At 44.3% G+C, this 19,222-nt stretch overlaps 2 protein-coding genes across 12 annotated transcripts in view; both read right to left on the bottom strand.

Moving 5' to 3' along the window:
• Nucleotides 1-19: 19 nt before the first annotated feature.
• On the bottom strand, nt 20-10,056 carry LOC104332456 (TRPM8 channel-associated factor 2). The gene is made up of 2 exons (XM_009937865.2): nt 9,587-10,056; nt 20-137 (listed from the first exon to the last, which is right to left on the bottom strand). Exons 1-2 carry the CDS (start codon nt 10,030-10,032, stop codon nt 20-22), a joined length of 564 nt encoding a protein of 187 aa, XP_009936167.2. The 5' UTR covers nt 10,033-10,056.
• Nucleotides 10,006-19,222, bottom strand: part of TCAF2 (TRPM8 channel associated factor 2) — a 29,375-nt gene continuing 20,158 nt past the window's right edge. For 10 of the 11 annotated variants that reach the window (XM_075441139.1, XM_075441117.1, XM_075441073.1 and 7 more), the window contains one exon: nt 15,549-16,816. In XM_075441139.1, the coding sequence (XP_075297254.1) occupies nt 16,571-16,816 (246 nt within the window). In that variant the 3' untranslated portion in view covers nt 15,549-16,570. Of the gene's footprint in view, nt 10,212-15,548; nt 16,817-19,222 lie in introns of those variants that run through there. The other variant, XM_075441145.1, reaches the window with a different exon arrangement.

The raw sequence follows: 19,222 nt of genomic DNA, 5'->3' as shown, positions 1-19,222 counted from the left end.
CTTTTGGAGCTCCCAGTAATCAGTCGTGCAAACCGGTGACTTCTGGGCTGCATGTACATTTTTCATGAATACAAGAGCCAATGGTGAGTGCTAGCTGTGCAGCATCACCTCTGCCAACATCTTCCCACCAGGATGGCCTGAAAACAAAACCAGAAAGAAATAAAAACCCTTTTCTGTGCAGGTTACTTTTGCCTAGAGGGGAGAGGATGAAGGGGGAGAGTTTGTCCTCTCTATCAGGAATTTTTGTTTAATTATCTACATGCCTTTGTTACTGTCACTTTCTAGGAATTCTTCCTGATGTTTCACTTCCCAAAGCATCTCCAACCCTCACCTCTAAAGCCTCCTTCAAAATTTGCACAATAAATAACAATATTTTGACAGCAGTTCCTACCAAGTGGGTTGCTTGGTTTTTATTACCCCAGGTTCACACAACTGTTCCTTTTGTTTCAGCATTTTGTGGACAGTAATGAAAGGAGATTGCCAAGTACAGGTGGAACATGGGAAGTTTAGAACTACAACGAACAAACCAGGAGACATTTTCATCTGTGACATGCTAATCTCGGAGCAAGCATTGAATCCACCTCCTGTTCCACCTCTGGCTGACATGTTACAGGACTGGGATTTTGCTGTCACTCATCCACTTCTTCAAAAATATAATCTCCTTTTTCTCGTTAATGTAGCCAAATGTCTTCAGGTACCTGAGTGTCAAGCTACTGTGCCAACTACTGTGTCTAGCTTTTCTGTCGCTTGATCTTGGAGGGAGCAGTTGTCTTCTATCTTCAGTCCCCTATCAGGAAAGAGACACAGACACTATCCGATTTCTTGGGTGGTTCTGAAATTAGATTCCAGCTTTGCCCCACAGTCAACAATACCTTGGCACTAAGTTTCATTTTGAAAAGGAAAACTATCTCAAGGAGAAATCTCACCTAGGATTTCCCTACCTGCATGTGGAGAAAAGGGGTGATACTCCTCTACCTGCCTAGCAGGAAAGAACTCCTCCATCCAGTCTTGGTAGGGAAAGAGTTACCTCTGGACATTTGGTGAGAGTGACCGCTGACTCCTCACAGCAAGGAGGAGAGGAGCTCCTGTGAGGTGGGGTGTCCCTCCAGGAGTGAGAAGTGAGAAAGAAAATGAAACTGAGGAAGGACAACCATCGGAAAGCACTGAAGATGTGGAGTCAGCAGAAATCTAGTGGAAGGCAGAGTCCCACTGGAGAGCAGTGTGTGGCCACAGGATATGAGTTGCTGAGAGTGAGAGTCCACTAGCAGTAATGGGATGGGTATGCACATGCATGTGCTGTACTAGGTTGAATCCAAGAAGACAAGAGACTTTTCATGGCAATGGTGCTTGGAGAGTGTGAGCAGGGAGGCTGAAGTGAGATGGCCTCAGTATTAAATAGCGTCACTGCTCTTTCTCACCACTTGCTGCTGTTACAGCTTTCCTGTTTATCCACTACTTTGCAGAAACTAGGGTTTGCTGGGAAATTAATAACCCATGATAAACTGGATGATTCATTTCAGATTAGGGTCACTGATGGGTTCCTTACAAAAATGAGATCTTCTATAACAATAGCTCTTTATAGTTGGTGGGCAGTTTCAGGTGTAAGCTGGGAAACTCCAGCCCAATTGTTTATGTCCTCACCACCACTCAAAGGCACTACAGCAGTGCAGTATACCCGGGGAAGAAGTCTGCAGCTCTTAGGTCTTTCCTATGCTGTCCATCAAGGTTTTCCTTTGAATGATCATTCTCATTTCTCATTTCTATAGCCGTAATTTCACCTGAGTTCTTCCATTTATTTCTAGCTTTATTAACTCCTAACATGTCTCTATTTTTAAAGTGACTTTTTTCCCCTTTTCCTACTATTCTTCTAATGATCTTAATTAACATACTTTGTATACCTGTAACAAGAGTGGTTTGGAACAGAGAACCTTTTAGAGACCAGGAAACAGAGGAATTAAAAAAAGGGAAGCCATTGCTTTTTTAATAGGTATTAAGACAGCAAATGTTTCACTTTCTGTGGTTAAAATTTCTCCCGTTGCAAAAGGAAGTAGTGGGAACCTAATACACAAAGGCAGACTTGGGAGGGACCCAAGAATGAACTCTTCTGTCATCGCAGGTACAATGTAGAGCTGTTTCTCAGTTTCATTATAATACCATACCATTCAGACACCATTAAAAACTATTGCAGAGCACTGGCTTTATCACAGACAATCACATTTTCATTTTCATGAGCAAAACCCTGCTTAGGAGCTATATCGCGTCGTTGTATCATCTGACCAACTGGGAAAAGAAAGGGCCAGCTGCTGGGAAAGGCTGCCCTTGATTGACCATCTCCAAGCCTTAAAGAAAGGAGTCAAATCCTTCTTCACCAGATGAGAAAAGGTTTCTGCCCACAGATGCATTTTTTGAGCCATTACCATCTGGAAGCTCAGACTTATTTTGGAATTGAGAAAAGATTTTGATGAAGGCTTCCTATTCAAAGGCCTCTTGCAGCTATGAATCATAAGAAAAGAGAAACAGTACAAAATATACGTGTGGAGGTTTAGAATTACTCTACCTGCATTTTATACAAAATCTTTAATGAAATTCAGTTACTCATCTTTTTACAGGGTGTTTTTCTTTCTGTTTTATAAGTGCAGCTACCCCAAAAATTCTAAATGCCTACCGAAGAATCAGTGGTCCTTTAACACCATCAGACTATTCAACAAGACTATATTTTTAATAATCACACAAACCCCAAAACCAAGTATTTATGTAAGTGCTTTTCATCCTGAAGGGCATGGCTCCGCTTACAGGCTTGATTGCTACGTTTTTTTTTTACAGTTGTTACAGTTGTTCAAAACAAGATTCATACAAATATCAACCCACATCTGCATGCGCATAAGTATGCATATATATAATATCTCTGCATACTTATAATACATAAGACTCTCTTCTCTCAGCACAAAATACAGGCTCCCTGCTTGGTGACTCCACACTCGATGTTCGTACCATCAGTTAAGCCTGGGTGCTACTGGATGAAGTATTGCATCAACAAAACCAAAAGTCTGGCTTAAATTAAAAAAAAAAAAAAAAGAAAAAAAGAAAAAGAAACAATTATCAATGATCAGAAGTCATCTTTGGTAATGCCCAAAGGCTGTGGTTTACCATCACCTCCCAAACCACTACATTCTGCAGACCAATGACCTTTACACTGTGCTGAGATCACAAATGACTCAAAACAAGCACATTTTTTGAGGACTGCTTCAAAAACCTTTCTGTGCAGCCCTGGGTATCCTGCTGAAGTGTGCTGCTCAGAGACAGATCAGGACTGAGTGGTATTTGGAAGTCAGTTCTTCACGTGCCTCAACAAAAAATCGCTGCAGAACAGCCACTTGTGTTAGCACAAAACCTGGTGATTGTCCTGGGTCATACAGATGCCGCGGTGTGCTTACGAGCCTTATGGAATCAATACAGCTAAAACAAAACAGGGAAAGGAATGGACTCTGCTCCCTGAAATGCACTGCCAGACGAATTGCTTGCTCATCCTTTATACCTGTACAAAACTATTTGTGACAGTTATGTTACCTTTGTGTCCCGAGTCTGAATTTTCAATTAGAGATGTCACTAATGGTAAGAAAGAGTGAGAAAAATATAATTCTCCCATGTTCTCTGTTGAGCTTGAGGGGTTAGCAGTTAGAAAAATTAGCAATGGACATGTAATCTAAACACAGTTGTTGCAGAGTCACTGACAGATTACAACTTCGTTGTTAAAGTCAGAGTCATATGTGGCCAGATGTAAGGACTGATTACTCTGATAAAATCCTTCTTATGTGAGGATATGCTTGGAAGAGCATATGCAGCATGGAAACACAGCACATATTTATCATGGAATCATGGAATGGTTTGGGTTGGAAGAGACCTCTAAACATCATCTAGTCCAAACCCCCTGCAATGAGCAGAGACATTTACCACTAGATCAGGTTGCTCAGAGCCCTGTCCAGCCCAACCTTGCTTGTTTCCACAGATGGGGCATTTACCACCTCTGTGGGCAACCTGTGCCAGTGTTTCACCACCCACATCATAAAAAAATCCTTCCTTATATCCAGTCTAAATCTACTCTCCTGTATTTTAAAACCATTACCCTTGTCCTATCGCAACAGGCCCTACTAAAAAATGCGTCCCCATCTTTCTTCTAAGCCCTCTTTAAGTATTGAAAGGGGGGTTTTTATTTATTTTGGTTACATTTCACTAGTGATTACAACTAACGAGTTATTAATAACTGAAGTGCAAGTTTTTTCCACTCTAGCCAGCCTCTTTTGAATTAGTCCTACTTGACTGACAGGAGCTACACCACGTGAGTTAAGTTGCAAGATCTGTGGATTATTGACAGAGTGGTGGCCTGGGCAGCTGATGAACTTATCAATTCACATGGTAGAAAACACCTCTAGTGTTCCAATCAATTAGAGCAGAAAGCACCCCCCAATCCTACTGAGAAAAGTGCAACACTTGAACAAAGATTAATTGCAAATAATGGTGAGACTTGGCCTTTAGAAGTCTCTTTACCACCCATAACAGACTCCAGCCTGTTCAGTTCCACTGACCTAGTGAATTGTCTTAAAGCAGAATGTTTATTAAATGAAAGAGAGCAAAATGCTACCTACAACAAACTCTTCCCCCTACCACTACCCTCACTTCCCCACTGATGTAAGTGATCCTATGCCTGCTAACATCAGGGTCTTATTACATAGCAGGCTGCCTGCGTGTTCTGTTACATGACTTAATTTAAGTCTCGAGATCTCATTTCTGCTGCCTAAAACAGCTCTGTTTCCCTTCTTTCTGTTGCAATTAACATAAACTCACTCCCACAGTAATCAGAGTAACATGGCACAGTACACATGTCTTTTGGTGGCCAGCCTGTCTCCCTCCACTGTGTTTCACCCTGGGATAGCCTCAGACAGCAGAACATGTGACTTTTGTGTATTAGCTCTTGACATGCACAGAAGACTCCTGCTCTCACGAGCAGCCTCCTTGAATTTGGTGGGATTAATCTGCTGGTTTGAGGATCTGCATGGTCTTGTGATAATGTTGCTGCCTTGTGTATTTCACTTACAAATACCAATCATAGATAAAACCAGAATATTCTAGTTACTATACTTGCCATGGGATATCTGGACATCTGCCACCATCCTCTCTGGCCTTGGAAAAGTGGCTGGGATGGCTGTCAGTCTGGCTATTGCATTCAATGTCATGTTCCAGATGGAAAGCAGGCTCTCTGGGTTGTCCGTGTGGTGTACATCAGCAGCTGGTACTGTCAGGATGATGTTATCCATGGCCAGCTCAGCCCAGCGGGGTGGGTACTGACAGATGGTTGACTGCCAGGCAGAGATGTCCATTTCCCCTAATTCAGCATTCAGGTGAAAAAAGTAGCCAACTTAAAAACAAGTTTAAGTGTGAAGAGAGAGGACAATTGCCATAGATAAACCCCTCTGCATAGCCTCAGAAACAATAAGTTAATTTAGATGTAACTGGGTTTTACTGAATCAGCGGCAGATCCTGAGATTCTGGCGAGGGGTCCAGTCATCTTTGGTGACCCCATGTCTACTGTCGCTGCAAGGGGTTGATGATATTCACTTTTTAAGATCAAGCCACTCATGTCTCAGACATGCTTATACTGGCAACACAGACAGAGTTTAATTACTAAATGAAAATCCTAGCAACATACTTTCTGCACTGAGAAATGCAGTGTCTTATGCAAAGGCTTTCCTGGGACACTACTTATTCTGAGGTCTTCTCCATACCTGACCACAAAAAAACAGCAAAATATAGGCAAATCATCGATACAGCCATACTCCTTTACTCCCCTGCCTATAGTTAGGCTTTGGGACCAGTTACCAACCCTGAAGAATGCAGCCTAAACAGAGTCTTTAATTGTGACTGATACTTGGCCTAATGTGCTCTCCTTTGGCACTATGCTGTATATGAGGCCATCCAACAAACAAAACACTTCCATGGTGGGTTTTTTTCAGCTTTGAACTTCTTTACCACCAAAGGAGGCCATGTCAGCTCTGCAGCATAGCTGAGGTCATCAGCCCCATGAAGCCCCATGAAGAAGAAAATGGAAATGCTGGATCAGTTGCCAAAGAAAAGTAGAATTATCTTTCTACAACTCTGTTCAAAAGGAGGGATTTCACTGGTCTTGAAGAAATGTCAAAGTTGGTTGGCCCCAGTTTTTTAGCACCTTTACCTCCCATCACAGCTACCATAGCTGTGCTGCTACAAATGGATAGCATAAACGTGAAAGGCTGAGCATGAGCAGAACCTGCCCTGACATGAAACAAATGAGGAGAAAAGAGGCTGAGAAAGGCGATAATGTCCCCTTTTATAATTGTTCACCTGCTTTCAGCACACTCTCTGAAACACTGTAATGCCCACATGGGCCAGCCACCAGTGACTAAACACAGGGGAATCCTGGTTGCCAGATTAGTTCTGCCCAGTTCTGCCCAAAGCTTGTCCTATTATTGTCCCTTTAAAGAGAAAAAAATAACCCGCCCTGCTATGGGATACTACTGTTTGTATAACCACCTCTACTGTAGTGTTTATCCCTTGTCACTTACAATTACATAAAGGCTGGTTTCAGAGTCAAGACTTCAACCCCACCAAAAAAAAAATTTTTATAGTGTAGGTGGTCATCTGTCCTAATGACAAAGGTAAAAAAAATTGAAAGAAAACAGCTTGGAGGACTTGAAATGAGGCAGGATGACAGCAGAAGACAGCAAAGTGGAGCAAGTAAGATATTTTTATAGCAGGCAGAAATATCTAGTAGTCTCCTCCACACAGACAGCATTCAACCTTATTATTTCTCATCTTATTTACTGTCAATACAGGGATTATTCCTCTAATCTCGAAAGCAACAATACAGGTATTTGTTTTGTTTGACCTCTGCCTTCTCTGGGGGAATGGAGTCAGGCACAGAGGAGGAATGAGACCAACATGAGACGGCCACAGTACAGAGCAGATGAAAATTAGCGGTGCATCCATTACAGCTGCATAGGGCAGTTATTTTTCAGAACAGAAGTTAGAGAGTAGAACTGGGGAAATGTAGAAAGAGGTTTATGATAGAAAAAACTTGGGGAGAAATTGTTTGCAATTCATGTCTCTCTAAGGCCAAGACAAACTTCAAAGAAATGAGAATGGCAGCAATGGAAGTTCTCCTGACTGTAATGAGAAACGCAGGCAAATGTTCACCTCCAGGTTAGCTGCAACAGCAGAAGCCGGAAAATGCAGACCAGCTATTCCTCTGGGATGAATATTGTTATGGGTTTGTGTGGCAATGTTTTGGTAGCGGGGGTCTATAGGGGTGGCTTCTGTGGAGAAGCTGCGAGAAGCTTCCCCCATGTCTGATAAAGCCAGTGCCAGCTGGCTCTAAGACGGACCTGCCACTGGCCAAGGCCAAGGCAATCAGCAATGGTGGTAGTGCCTCTGTGATAACATATTTAAGAAGGGGAAGAAAAATACCCATGGCATGAAATTTAACAAGAACCAGGGCTGGATTCTGCACCTGGGACAGAGTAACCCAAGTCACAAGTATAAACGGGGAGAGGAGCGGCTGGAGAGCCACCCTGCAGAGAGGGCCCTGGGGTGCTGGTGGGCAGCAGCTCCACAGGAGCCAGCAGCGGGCCCTGGCAGCCCCGAGGGCAAACCGCACCCCGGGGGCATCAAACACAGCCCAGCCAGCCCCCAGCAGAGGGGACTGTCCTGCTGGACACAGCCTGGTGTGGCCTCCCCTCGAGTGCTGGGTGCAGGGCTGGGTCCCACCATTTCAGAAGGCTGTGAAGGTCTGTGAATGCCTCCAGAGCAGGGCAACAGAGCTGGTGGAAGGGCTGGAAGCCATGGCCTGTGAGGGGTGGTCGAGGGCTCTGGGTCTGTCCGGTTTGGAGAAAAGGAGGCTGAGGGGCAGCCTCATTGCCCTCTGTGGCTTCCCAAGAAAGGGACATGGAGAGTGGGGTGCTGAGCTCTTCTCCCTGGGATCCAGTGCCAGGATGCGTGGGAATGGTTCAAAGCTGCCCCAGGTGAGGTTCAGGCTGGACACTGGGAAGCATTTCTTTACTGAGAGGGTGGTCAGACACTGGAACAGGCTTCCTGGAGAGGTGGTTGATGCCCCAAGCCCGTCAGTGTTTAAGAGGCTTTTGGACAATGCCCTTAACATGCTTCAACTTTTGGTGAGCCTAGAAGTGGTCAGGCAGTTGCATTAGACAATCCCTTGCAACTGGAATTATTCTATTCTATTCTCTTCTGTTCTGGTCGCAGCACTCGGCAGGAAAAGATCACCTATGCTACTGAGTCTAGTTGCCTCCACTACCAGGCATCTACACAATACAGAATCTAGTGGGGTTTGCACAACTAGATCATGGATCCTGTGTGGACAATATCCAAGCCTCATGGATCTACCGCACGCTTCCCAGGGACCTTGAAGTACACACTAATGTGCAGTGACACCCTATAACAAAGCTAAGAACTCTGTCACAAATGCCTTAAAGTTTACACCACGCCACAGGAGAGTAGCAGGAAAGACAAAGGTAATCTTTTGTGCCCCAGGTCCTGCATCAGGAAGGATTTAAATACCTCAGGAAGTGGTCCCATAGCTGCACTATTGACATAGTGGAAAAAAAAGGCTATATGTGCCACTGCACTGCAGATCAGAACCAACCAAAAGTTCCTTCCTAAACAGTCATCTGTTGAACATTTTAATGTGGAGCACATGACCAACCTGTAGAAGCACCTTCAATTTCTGCACATCCATCTTTATTTATGGTCATTTCTTTTGGGGGACAGGGAGAAGAGATCTTTTTCGTTCCAGCAGGCCAATAGCAGAAAACCCCAAAGCAGAATATACACTGTATACAATCTAAAGACCATTGTGGTGGTTTAACTCAGCAGCTGACAACTAGGACCTGACAGCCACTCGCTCACCCCTCCCCTTCACCATCAGTGGGATGGGGAGGACAATGGACAAAAGGGGAAACTCGTGGATTGAGGTAGAGATAGTTTAATCCTTTAACAAAGGAAATACTAATGCTACTACTAATGATAATAATAATGATAATAATGAATATGCAAAACAACCTATATACAATACAATCTTCTCACCTCCCAATGACAAGTGTGCAGTCAGTCCCCGAGCAGCGATCACAAAACCCAGAAATCACGGATTTTGTGAATTTCGCAAAGCTCAAAAAGATGACCAAACTCCTAGACAAGAGAGGATTAGAACCCATTGAAAAGAGAAAGAAGAGAGAGTTCTGCCCCCGGGCCAGCCCCCATTCATAAACTGAGCATGATGTCCATGCTACGGAATATTTGCATTGGCCATCCTGGGCTGGCTGCCTGGCTGTGCTCCCTCCCAGCTCCTGCACAGCAGCTCATTAGCTGAATATGGGAAACTGGAAAAAAGTCCTTGATTTCACAGCAACAACTGAAAACATCAATGTTACCAACATTCTTCTTATACTAAATCCAAAACACAGCAGCTACTGGGAGGACAATTAACTCTATCTGTCCCAGCCAAAACCAGGACAACAGTGCAAACAAGTATTTAAATACTCACTGGGTGATCAGAGGAATCCTCAGCATTTCTTTGGACACTGAGAAAGTGCCAGTCTCTCCCTCGCTGCCTGTGAAGTACACACCAGCCACGCTGGTCACTTGGTCCCCAGGGAATTCAAACAGCACCTTCTCCTTCCCATGTCGACTGGCCCAGTGCCAGGCTTGGCCACCAACGAGCAGCCCTCCACCCCGCTTCACAAAGCCAACCAGGTCTTTTGCCCGTGTGCTGTCGTAGGCGTCCATACAGTACACCCCCAGGGAGGGGCTGAGCTCTGCCCCAGCCTGGACTTTGACATCTCCCCCGAGCAGTGATTGGCAGAGGGAATCCAAACGAGGATGGACCCCAACCAGGGCCTCGGGGGAAGGCTTGAGCCACTCCACAGCATTTCTGAGGAACTGGGAAAACTTGGAGTCCTTCAAGATTCCTTCATGGGAAACAACCACCATCCGGCCCTTCTCATAACAAGATGCTGCAATTAGCACTTGTCCACTGGTGCTCACCAGCACTGGGAAGGCTTCATCTCCAACAAGCAAAAGCTCACACGGATGATAGCTTGTTGTGAACTCAAATGAGGGAGGCACAGGCTGCAGTGGACTCCATCTGATATACCTCTTGTTGAAGAGTACTGAAAGAGAAAGCAAGGGAAACACTTTTTAGATTAGAATCTAATTTTGAAATGTTTAACAGATACAAGCTATTGAGATACATACCAGCCATGCTGTTCTACAGTACCAGGAGAAACGTGTATCCACGAGTGATGCGTAAATATATAGCCCAGCAGTAAGGTGAGACAGGAAAACATGACAGGAATGAGGAAAATTTGCATAGCTACTAGTCACACAATAACCCCAACAGACATGTTAGGGAACGTACATTGAAGACATAATTCCAGTTAAGGCTTTCTATATTCTTCTGCTTATGTGAATTGGTATGAAACTGCTTTACAACACTAACATGCCTGGAGTTGTAGAAGAACAAGCCAAATAATTTTTTTAATTAGATAATACGTAGACTTCAGATTACTAGGTCTAGCCACAAGCTATTACATTTCAATGGCTCAATTTTAAGAGGAAGTCTTGCGTGTCAGGGAGGAAAAGGCATTCAGTCATCTCTCAGAGTGCAGGGCTTAGTGTTCATCCCACTGGCAGAGGTGGAATCAGTGGCTCTCGTGCCATTGTACACCTGCTGTCAGGGTGTTGCACTCAGTGAAAGTTGTAGAGACTTAAAGGAACATACCTTATATACAGAGTAAAGAATTTATTGTTAGTCTCAGTAGTGCCTTAACAGGGTAACTACAATACAGCAAAAATATTAACCCAGTTAAAATGATACTAACATATATAACACAAATTATTAAATTATTGCTAAATCCCAATAACGATACAGTTAAAATTCATATACATAGGCTCTCCAGTATCTAACAATTTCCCCAGTGTTGGGTCCTGATATTGAGTCATGCTAGTCTTTTCTTAGAAAAGATGGTTTGCAGTGAGCCATCTATATCCTGAGTTCTTTTCTGGAAGGAATTCAGTGGAGAAAAGGAGAAGGGAGTCATTCCTCTTTGACCTTCAATGCTTTTGGAGTTATTCTTTTACCCCTTAAACAACCCATGTCTTACTGGCCCATGGGTCAGTTACATGGGGACTCCTTAGTAATGTCAGACCTCTACCATATCTGACAAATATGCAGAATCAGTGTTCAGGTATAGGAGATAGCACCCCCGACTCTTTCCTGACAGTTCTAAATTTCTGAAGCTATATCTAAAAGAGACCTGTGGCCACTCAAGACAGTTACTGGTGAGTCTTAAGATGTTAAATTAGTACAAGGCCTGTGGCTTGCCTCTCGCACAACGATGCATTCACTGGGCAACAGAGAAGATCAAGCCCTTTCCAGAACATTATGTATGGAGTGCTGAAGAACTAGCCAGACCCATGCAACTGCAAGGCTGCGTGTTTAGGGGCATCTCTTCTGGCATAAGCAGTGCAGACTCATTGCCTCCCCACCCACCTACCTGACCATCAAGATAGATAACTGCGCCCATTCATGACCAGTGGATCTGCTCTGGGGCTACACTGGGGTAGCAGGTTCCACGTATCTCCACCTGTCTAGACAGGGAAACTAACCAGCAGGGTAGAGACATGTTAACAGAATCTTTTTTAATCCAGTCCTGCACCGGGTGCCCCCTTCTTACATACGCTGACCTGGCGACACGCCGGGTGCCTTCCTGCATCAGCAAGAGACAAGGTGGAGACCTAGAGATACGGCCCACGGGGAGAAGGAACGGGGTGCTGCTTCACATCTGCCCCGGGCCGGAGTGAATGGAAACTCTAGCCGTTTAATACTTGCCTCCTATAACTTCAGTGAAGCGACAGCTGATCTAAACCCATTTCCTTGGGAGCCGAGAACACATTGTCAAAACAGCCACCATGGTTTTCTGCTGCCCGCAGGCAGGTGGTGTAGCTTGTCTCCCGTCCTGCCTCTGACCCTCTCACCTTCTGCTCCTGGCTGGACTCCCTCATTCTGATCTAGCTGCAGCTAAATCATTTTATCTATTAAACCTCTTTCATTTGCTTAACTAGACTGTAGCCTGTGGGGAAAGGTACCACTTGTTTTGGCATGCTTGCACAAAATACGAATCATATCAAACCAGGTCTGTTAATTCCTCACGGAGATCAGCCACTTAAGGATTATTCCTTTTCTCTGTTTGCTCTGGTCAAACTACCTTTTTGAAACAGAGCTCCCTGAAATTCCCACAGCACCTCAAAGCCAAGTAACAGAGTCATGAGCTCCACGATGGATTGAACTGCTCAGTGGGGAAACAGTGTGGAGAAACAGGTCAGACCACAGACGGTGCCGAGCCTTGCTGTCCTCAGGGCAGCAAAAGGCAAAACCAGGCCGCTGAGGGCAGAGCAGCTTCACACCCACAGGCATTTTACCGCGTGAGAACGGCTCCACCTCAATAATGTGAACAGGCTTGGAATAAGCAGTGTCCTTGGCACTGAAGTTGGACAAACTACCCCGAATAGAAGGATTAGAGAGAAGGGGCATGGTAGAGACCATAAACATCAGAGGTGGCTTGCCATGGAGGTTCTTCTCTCCCTCCCCAGCCCCAGTGCTGCCTGTCAGAGAAGTGCACTCTCAGTGACACACAGTGAGGGAGCCTCTGAGGGCGCAAGACAGCACCCACGCACCCCATGGTCATCTCTGGATTGGGTTTACAGACACGGCCATATGCTTCAATTGGGAGGAACCAGAAGCAGGATGCTTCGGTTGGAATTTGCTCTGACATGGAAAATCAACTGTCACGGTTTAAGCCACCTGTCACCAGGTCTTTTGTACCATATAGATGGCATCGTCCCCTGCCACAGCAGGCAAGCATTTCCTCTCAGAGCACAGAGGTTTGGTAGGTGCCTGACTTAGCCGTGTCCCCTTCCACAGCCCAATGGCATCCACGTCTCTCTCCTCTGAAGCTGCTGCTATTCAACACATCCTTGAACCTCTTCTCTGTGTGAGCATTCTGGGTCATCTCAAGGCACAGCTCAAAATATACATCTCCATTGCAGAGGTCTGTAAGTTTCTGTGTCTCTTCTACGATATGAACATAAATGAAATTGTTCTTCTGTATTTCCACACTGTATTTTCTCAAAGAAAAGAGCTGTTCCTGTATTCCAGAAGAGTTTCATTTAGGGAATACCATGTCTCATTCAAACTTCAGTTCACTCACACAGCTTGCACTCTCCACAGTTCCATCTGACTGTCCAAAAACCCTTCATCTGCAACAGACTTCTTTTCTTTCTTGTGTAGCCTTAGGCTATGAAGTATTAAATCACTCCATAAGTTTTTTATTCCACTTTTTCTACCACAGCAGAACTCCTTGGACCCCTAGTACCCCACTGCTCTGCAGTGGAAATCTAACTTCTGCTCAGCTCTGACAGCAACCAACTCATTGCCTGTTTTCAGGTGTCCCGTTCAGTCATTCATCCTCTCCAGCCATTACTCCCCATTCTCACGTACACTCAGCTTTCCTTTTATTGGCATGGTTATACTATGCAAGATTGACTGGGAAGAGTCTTCAGGTCCCCAAGACAGGTGCACATAGCACTTAACACCTGAGGAAAGTGGTCAAAAAATCATATATGTCACTGCCATACCGCAGAGTTCACTTTCTTTCATGCTAAGGTGCCGATTCATCTAACCTACCTCAGAAAGAAACAGAGACCTGCCAAAGGCAAATCCTCCGCGCTGTCTTAGGCAACGAATCGCCCTCTGCAGGTGCCTGCTTCCCTGCACTGGCCCTCAAGGAAGCCTTGGGTGAGCAGCTCAGACTGAGGGGGCTAACTTCTGGAGACCTAAACCAGGGCAGAGGAATCCCATTTTAGCTATGCTTGACTTGGGGATTACATCCTACAGCTGCTGCTGGAGAATCAAAGGCCAAAATAATCAATACAAATAGCACAAATTTCTCTAGCTGTCTAACTAAATTTTGAGAAATCAGAATGAGTAGAACCTGTTGTTAGATCAGCATCTCATTCGATGCCACTGAGTTCTTTATTACCAACATGTTTGAAAATAATTTGCTGCTAGCCAAAAAGCTTATACAGAAGCAGTTAACAGAGTCATCAGCATTTTATTTCATGTTTGCTCTTGAAGAAGTATTGTGCCTCTGTGTTTTTCTCCAAGTGTCTTGGCAAATCTGACACTTCACCTGCTGGTGAAATCACCGTTAGCCTGATAATCAAAGGAAAGTCTGTCAGATCTTCATTGGGCTTCCAGCTCTCTACTAGCAGGAGTATATAGCAATAGCAGGCAACTTTCCACTAAAAGCAAGCTGACTGTAAAAATGAAGCCAGTAAGTCCGTATGCAATTTGAAAACCTCACCAGCAAACCCATTCATTCTTAGTTTATTAGAGCATAAAAATCCTCTGTTTCTGGTTTCATTTTTGCTAAGGTCAATGTGGCCTCCTAATCTATTTTACTTTTTTCCCATTTCAGCCCCTGCTCAGGTCAGTCTCAGGAGTGTCCTAGGATTCCCCCTGACCGCATGCTGAATGGGTCTGTGACTGCTGTTTGAACTATGTTTTCACAGAAATTATGATGTCTCACATGTTATTTTGCAGTCTGTCTCTGTTGTAACACTTTCTTGCCTTAAAGCCACAATTTCAGTTTGGCCTTTTCTGCTTTGACGGGCTACTCCAGCATGCCCCATAACTAGCAGATCAGCAATTGCAGACCTCAGGCCTGCAACATGCCAATCTTTTCTCTGATTTATGTTGCATTGCTTGTTTTCTTTTTATGGAGAAGAACTGACATCATTCTGAGGGTGACATTAACTTGAGTTAGTCCAGTTTTGAATTTCTTTACTATGTATGTCTAAATATTTCAGGCTACATTTAGAGCAAAGTTGGAATCCCTATGGTTGGGCTAATCCATCCTAGCTCAGGATCCAACACATCACCTTTTTCTTTTGCCCTTTCTTCTCTTAAACATTTCATACACCATTTTGTTGTGCCATTCATGAAAAAGGAATAGATCCTGCCATACCTAGGTAACATATCTGATCCTATTTTGAGCATTTTTTTTGTGTACATGAACTGAACTTTTAGTCACAGACTCGTTAGGGATGAAATCTGCTTCTGTAGGTAGGGTCAGGTCTAAATCTTTACACCATGTAAATTTTCTTCTGAATCGCCAAACCAAAACCACACCAGAAACACTGTCTAAGCTATGACTAGCCTCTGCATTTATTTTGCTGGAAGAATAATTCATATTAGTAGTGAATAAGAAGGGAAAGAAAATTTGAAAGACAAAACAAAATATTAGGCCAACAAACCATGGGGAAATCAGAACCATACCTGAGCGAGAATTAAAATGAAAAGCTGCTGTAACAAACCTTTAGGTCACTTCTATTTAGGCTTTTTTTACTGGGCACAGAGACATGAAAGTAGGACCACACACACAACCTGCAAGTCCGCAATGATTGTTTTATTTATTGCTCATACACAAGGATCGTGTTGGGACTGGTATGCTGTTAGCATACCATGCTGTTAACATGCTTGCCAGCCCTGTGTAGTCACCAGTGTGGTGCACTGCATTGCAGAGTGCGATTATGAATGAGGGGGAGAAAGATTAACTTCTGCTGCTGCTTGGAAAAGGCTGGTCCTCCGTCTTGACGAACTGCTGTCTTCCTCCTCTCTGCTCCCTCATGCTGTCATGTCAGCGCCTGTTTTTTTACACTTTGATGAGTCTACGAGTTAAACCGTTACTGACTATAATCAAGTCACCTTTTCCTTGTTTCCTCTCTCTTGCGTGGCATGTATCTTGCTGTCAGGCTATGGTAAGAGTGACAGCTACAACTTATAATTGACTCACATAAATCTGCACATTGGGTCACACAGTCATACAACATAGGAAGAAATCTACAGTGTTTCAGTATCAGCTGTGTATTATGTAAGCTGCACATAAGCATTATAAGGTCACTTTCATGACAGTAGGTGTGGAAGTTCTGCACACTTAGAGCGATTAAAGATTTGGGATTTTAGGGTAATCAAAACCACAGTGAAAATCTCATGTTACTGAGATTATAACTGAGGAATACAACACTGTGGAGGCTACTATTTGCTTTACAGATCCATATTCTATTGGTATTGTCCTTGAGAGCGCTCCAGTGACAGCTCCACCTTGAAACCTTCTGTTTCATCAAAGAAAGGTTCTATGGGAAATAAATCTACTCAGAACCACATTCCTCCTGAGGTGAAGAACCCAGAACAAAGCCCATTCATTATTTAACCCTTCAGAAGATGGCTTAGATGGTGCTGAGCTGCACAGAAGTTTCTGCTGAATTTGTGTTGGGTTGACCTCCATTTACAGCAGGAAGCTAAAGAATTCAGTGTAAAGCTAAGCGCCCAGTGAGCTATCATGTAGCACACAAGGAGAAAAAGATAGGCCATAGCTGGTCTGAGAATCCAGGCTTAGATATTTTTCCTTCATGGTCTGTAGGATCTCATTGGATCCTGCTCCCAGCTGGGCAAAGAGGACAGTTCCACAGACAGCTCTTTCTTGATAGGCCATCCCCAGGCTGTAAAGAAAGGAGCCAGGTTCTTCTTCACCTGCTGGGAAAACTTCTGTGCCCACAAGTTCATCTTAGCAGGGTTGTCTTTTGGGATGGTGGACATTTTCTGGTAGTCAGAGAAGAGGTGGGTGAAAGGGTCCCAACCAAACCCTTCCTGCAACTGATGGAGAAGAATACAGTGTAAAAATAATGAACCTCTAATTTGACTCGTGTTATTCCTGTGTTACAAGCAGTAGAAAATTCCATAGGTTTCTGCAGTGTCTTTTAGAACGAATGTAAAGTTAGGTGAAGGCATTAATCTTTTAGGCTTCAAAACATAACTTGCAGCACTAGGGTACAGAAAAATACACCTTCCCATTATATTGGCCTGCCAAAACAAACAGAGATGAAAGATGTGTTGGGAGCAGCCAGAAATGTCAGCAACCAACTATACAAGCTGCTGACTTGGGCAAAAGAAAGCTTCTTGTGCAGTGAAAAAGCATCAGAGGACACAGACAGAGAACCTGGGATGAAGGAGCACAGGAGATCAAGGAGTAATCAGCAAACACGAACGAGAGATTGTGAGCATGGCATGCTTTGGCTAGGAATAAGAACAAAAGTGATTCAGACAGAAAAACTGCTGTTGCATGAGTAAAGAGTTTAAACTAAAGAGTGAGAGGAGACTTATGTTGTTGCTCAAGATCAGGTTAATACAAAGAGCATGACAGGATGCAGAATGTCTACTCAATGTCCATAGTTCTTTAGCAAGCCACAACCTACATCTCACTTTCTGATACTAAATAGATTGACATTAAATTGCATTCCACAAGTCCTCCACCATGCTGGAGCAGCTAAGCAGCAGACAGCACCTCTGATAATCCCCTTTTGAAATGGAAACTCTTCGTGCTGAGACTAGCTGTGGACTACGCGGTATCTTTTTGTGAGAAGGTTGGAGAGCCTTGAGGATGCTAACTGGAAGGTGGGAGATGAAGGGGTCTGGTCTTGCGCCAGGGCAAAAGCAATAAGCCAACTTATACTGGAGGAGGCTCCACACCATGTTGGTTATGTCTGAAATGCAGTATGCAGGAGCATCTCCCAGATCCTGAGTTCAAGTATCCAACCCAGACACTTCCCAACTCCTTGTCACAACATGGTAACAGTGAAAACTGTCTGTTCCCTCCCCCACTGCCAGTTTTCTATGGGAAGAAAACACAAGCACTTGTCGGAGTGGACTGTGGCACATCCTGGGCAACTGGGGTAACCAGCGCCACGGAGCATGCTGCAAGGGCTGCTTCTGCCTAGTCTAGGCAGAACCTTGGAGGTCTCTGACTTTACTCCAAAGCAAAGAGTGAAGAGGTGGAGACAGAACAGTACAGACAGGAGTTTTGTTGTTCCATTTAAATCCGTAAATCTCTTGGGCAAATTAACTAATTGTCTAATTGTTTCATACTCTTTTTTTGCAAGATCTGTGTTACAGGCTTTAGGGTGGATGGTTTGACTGAAATAGAGTTCATTTTCTTCACGCAGTTAGCAACATTCCTTTCTCATAGCTAGCATGGTCGTTGTTTGGGTTAATTCAAGAAGGAGTGTCGGAACTTACTGATATCTTAGCCGTTACCAAGGAAACCAAAGTCTTCCTAGGCTTCCTATCTGCCAAGTGTGGGGCAGCGAGGAAGAGGGGCATAGATGGCCAGACCTTGACTGACATCCAGGTTGATCAATGAGAGTACTCCATATCATCAGTGTCCTGCTTTGTACTTAATTGGAGTTGGCTTTTCTGGCTCGTCAGAACAGTCTGTCCTGGGAGAACAGTCCTTGTGGGAGAACCATTCTGGGCAAAACCGTTCCAGTTCAGTTCTGTTTGGTTAATTTCGTTAGTTTGGCCTTTTGCCATTCTGACGTTTTGCAGTCAGCCTTTGGGCCCTCCTGCCTTTCTTGTCTCTTCACTCTCTCCACGGGATCACCTGTTCTGGACCAGACTGCTCTCTTCCTGGGACTGGCTGTTTGACGCAGGCAGAGTTCGTGAGGAATTGCATTTTATTTTATATATTATTAGTAATATTATTAGCAGTATATTAGTATTATTTTGTTATTTCTATTAAACTGCCTTTATCTCAATCCACGAATTTTTCCTTTTGTCCATTTCTCCTCCCTATCCCAGAGGGGTGAGTGAGCAGCTGTCTAGTGTTTAGTTGCCAGCTTGTGTTAAATGACGGCAAGCGACCACTCTGGAGAGGTACATGGGTATCCAGGCTGAACTCTGAGTGACAGTATGCTCCATCAGGCAATGGCAAGACCAGCAGACCCCGTGCTGCCATGCAAGTGTAAGAACCAGACAAGAGTCGGACCTAAACAAGTCTGAAGAAGGCTGAAGACTTCCTGGATTGAAGGAATGCGAAAAGCATCTAAATGGCAGCCAAACGTGGGGCTCAAAGGAATGTGGAGACTTCCATAGAAAAAAAAACAACAAACCCAAACCATTATGGCTGTAATAGGGACAGTATATAGAGAGAATTGTAATTGTTTTTCATGTCCCATTTATCCCAGTGGTCCTGTCAGTAGCCAGACAGGAGATGGGAGATCCCAG

Source organism: Opisthocomus hoazin, chromosome 1, assembly GCF_030867145.1.
Source record: "Opisthocomus hoazin isolate bOpiHoa1 chromosome 1, bOpiHoa1.hap1, whole genome shotgun sequence".
Taxonomy (NCBI): domain Eukaryota; kingdom Metazoa; phylum Chordata; class Aves; order Opisthocomiformes; family Opisthocomidae; genus Opisthocomus; species Opisthocomus hoazin.
Note: the sequence above shows the minus strand (reverse complement) of the source record. Positions and strands in the feature narration are given on the sequence as shown.